Source organism: Lottia gigantea (assembly GCF_000327385.1).
Source record: "Lottia gigantea unplaced genomic scaffold LOTGIsca_14218, whole genome shotgun sequence".
NCBI classification, from domain to species: Eukaryota; Metazoa; Mollusca; class Gastropoda; family Lottiidae; genus Lottia; species Lottia gigantea.
The window spans coordinates 1-1,147 of NW_008707658.1; the positions used below are offsets into that span (position 1 = coordinate 1).

Genomic DNA, 1,147 nt, shown 5'->3' on the forward strand with positions numbered 1-1,147 from the left:
TGTGTACTTCATGTGCATTTCATGTGCATTTCATGTGTATTTCATGTGTACTTCATGTGCATTTCATGTGCATTTCATGTGTATTTCATGTGTACTTCATGTGTACTTCATGTGCATTTCATGTTTCGTTACAGTTAGATGCTGGTAAAGAACTAGATAGAATCGAGCCTGTGATTCCACACTTTATTAAATTTCTGGACAGTCACGAGGAGTCTATCGTAGAATTGGGACAGAGTGCCTTGTGTCACTTCGCCAAGAAATCGGCCAAATCCTTCGCTCCGGAACTTGATAAACTGATAGTAAAATTACTGGAACAGGAAAGCCATAATCTTATGAGTAAGTTTTAAAATATGATAAATCTGAGGAGTAAGTTTTAAATTATGATAAATCTGAGGAGTAAGTTTTAAATTATGATAAATCTGAGGAGTAAGTTTTAAATTATGATAAATCTGAGGAGTAAGTTTTAAATTATGATAAATCTGAGGAGTAAGTTTTAAATTATGATAAATCTGAGGAGTAAGTTTTAAATTATGATAAATCTGAGGAGTAAGCTTTAAAACATGATAAATCTTATGAGTAAGTTTTAAATTATGATAAATCTTATGAGTAAGTTTTGAATTATAATAAATCTGAGGAGTAAGTTTTAAAACATGATAAATCTTATGAGTAAGTTTTGAATTATGATAAATCTGAGGAGTAAGTTTTAAAACATGATAAATCTGAGGAGTAAGTTTTAAATTATGATAAATCTTATGAGTAAGTTTTAAATTATGATAAATCTTATGAGTAAGTTTTAAATTATGATAAATCTTATGAGTAAGTTTTAAATTATGATAAATCTTATGAGTAAGTTTTAAAATATGATAAATCTGAGGAGTAAGTTTTAAAACATGATAAATCTTATGAGTAAGTTTTAAATTATGATAAATCTTATGAGTAAGTTTTAAATTATGATAAATCTGAGGAGTAAGTTTTAAATTATGATAAATCTGAGGAGTAAGTTTTAAATTATGATAAATCTTATGAGTAAGTTTTAAATTATGATAAATCTTATGAGTAAGTTTTAAATTATGATAAATCTTATGAGTAAGTTTTAAATTATGATAAATCTGAGGAGTAAGTTTTAAATTATGATAAATCTGAGGAG

At 26.3% G+C, this 1,147-nt stretch overlaps 1 protein-coding gene across 1 annotated transcript; it reads right to left on the minus strand.

The window, feature by feature from the left end:
• Positions 1 to 305: 305 nt before the first annotated feature.
• Positions 306 to 1,106, minus strand: LOTGIDRAFT_148915 (hypothetical protein; the record flags this gene model as incomplete). The annotated part of the gene is made up of 1 exon (XM_009050012.1): positions 306 to 1,106. A coding segment is annotated over one exon (801 nt), but the record flags the coding sequence as incomplete, so codon positions are not given.
• Between the last annotated feature and the right edge of the window lie 41 nt (positions 1,107 to 1,147).